Source organism: Rhamphochromis longiceps, unplaced genomic scaffold (genome assembly GCF_057381845.1).
Source record: "Rhamphochromis longiceps isolate RC_006_pf unplaced genomic scaffold, R_longiceps_female_GT1.1 unmapped_scaffold_4, whole genome shotgun sequence".
Lineage (NCBI taxonomy): Eukaryota > Metazoa > Chordata > Actinopteri > Cichliformes > Cichlidae > Rhamphochromis > Rhamphochromis longiceps.
The window spans coordinates 430,342-432,420 of NW_028187224.1; the positions used below are offsets into that span (position 1 = coordinate 430,342).

General features: G+C 42.6%; 1 protein-coding gene across 1 annotated transcript in view; it reads left to right on the forward strand.

Annotated features, from left to right (window-relative positions):
- LOC146640595 (protein NLRC3-like) overlaps positions 1-1,739 on the forward strand; it is an 18,490-nt gene extending 16,751 nt beyond the window's left edge. The window contains exon 9 of the mRNA XM_085400046.1: positions 129-1,739. Coding sequence (XP_085256172.1) covers positions 129-667 — 539 coding nt within the window. The 3' untranslated portion in view covers positions 668-1,739. The remainder of the gene's footprint in view (positions 1-128) is intronic.
- The last annotated feature ends 340 nt before the right edge of the window (positions 1,740-2,079 follow it).

A 2,079-nucleotide genomic window follows, 5' to 3' on the forward strand; every position in this document is an offset into this window, starting at 1 on the left:
ATTCATGAAAACAAAGCAGCACACATTCAACCATCTTCATCATGTCAGGAGTCATCATCAAAGTGTCAATCAATGAACAGATGATGGATCAATAACTGCAGCTGGATTGTGTTTGTTCTCTCCATCAGATTCCTGTCAACTCACAATCGACACAAACACAGTGAACACAAAGCTCCAACTGTCTGACAACAACAGGAAGGTGACACGTGTGGAGGAGGTTCAGTCATATCCTGATCATCCAGACAGATTTGATGTTTGTCAGCTGCTGTGTAGAAATGGTCTGACTGGTCGCTGTTACTGGGAGGTCGAGTGGAGAGGAGGCGTTGATATATCAGTGAGTTACAGAAGCATCAGAAGGAAAGGAGACAGTTATGACTGTGTGTTTGGACGCAATGATCAGTCCTGGAGTCTGATCTGCTCTGATGGTGGTCCTCAGTCTGTCTGGCACAATAACAGACTAACATCCATCTCCTCCTCCTCCTCCTCCTCCTCCTCTGTCTCTAACAGAGCAGCAGTGTATGTGGACTGTCCTGCTGGCACTCTGTCCTTCTACAGAGTCTCCTCTGACACTCTGATCCACCTCCACACCTTCAACACCACATTCACTCAAACTCTTTATCCTGGGTTTATGTTCTGGTCTCCTGGTGCCTCAGTGTCCCTGTGCTGAGTGGAGTGTAAAGAGTGTCTCCTGTTACAGAAACACTCTGACTGTTGAACAGATAGTTCAGTCTGTACATGTCTGTCTCTTTCACTCACAAACACGTTTTCAGATTCATGGATTCAATCAGTTGATGTTTGAAACTCTTCTAAATGATTCCTTGTAAACTTCTTCAGTCACAAACAAACAGGAAGTGATGTCACATGTGTTCCTGTCCACACAGCAGAATGAGTCTATTGCTGACAGTGATGTACAAACAGAGTGAGCATTTCTGAGGCCCAAAATAAACTGAGTAGTTCACTGAATGAACAATGGACTGTGAGCTCAGTTCCTTCATCATTAGTATGGATTATATATGTATATGTATTATATTAGTATCATATATATCAGGTGCTGCTGCTTTCAGTCATTGTGCAAATGTGCTGTTTGTAAGCTTGTAAAGCTGCAGTCAGCTGAGACTGAAGAAGTCACCTGATCAGTGAGCAAACGTTTCTGAAAACGTCCAGATGAACAGAATCAACCTTTTGGGATCAGCCAGCAATGCAGCATCATTGTTGTTCAGCTTCAGAGGTTTGCAGGAATGAACTGATGACCAGAAACAGCTGCAAAGTCCAAGAAAATACCAGCTGGAGTTCAGCTGCATTTGAAGAAGTCAAAGAAAAGTAAGGATGGCAAAGGGCGACGTTTTCTTCCAAAGAGCTGCAAACATGGTCGACGCCTCATTAGAAGAATCATCTGGACATTTGTGAGGAACTCTAACCAAGAAAGCAACGTCACACAGATCCAACAGACAGTTTCCATGACTGCAAGTGTTCAGTGGAAAAATGCTACATTGCATTATTGCATCCTCTCACCACAGGAGGCGCTGTTGGCACCACTGATTGCTGATCAGCTGTTCTCTGATGATCTGATTGATACTGTGAATAACGGGACTCACTGAACTCTGTGACACAGTGAAGATTACAGAGTTTAACTTCACCCTTTAAGACTGACCACAGAACCAAGTCCGCCAGAGCTTTTGTTATATTTTTACATGCTGTGGAGCCATTTGTGGGAGCATTTCAAGTTGCTATACATCAATACAACTGTTATAGCCCTAATTTTAATAATATGTGTGCATTAAGTCCATAGTAACTACATAAACTGCAAAAACAACCTCTGCTCATCCATCTCTGTGTGTATCAGGATACATTTGGTTCATAATACACAGAAAAATCAGAGTTATTACCTGTAATAAATGTGAAAGATTCCTGCAGTGATAACCAGGCAGGACTGAAACACATCCAAGCTGTCACCACGGTAACAGCACCGTCCATCCACAGGTGAGGGGAGGAGCAAAAAGAGGGACTTTGACCATTTTATACTAAAAACACTCAACTAATGTTTCTAATATGAAACAAATAAGCCCACATTAATGTGAG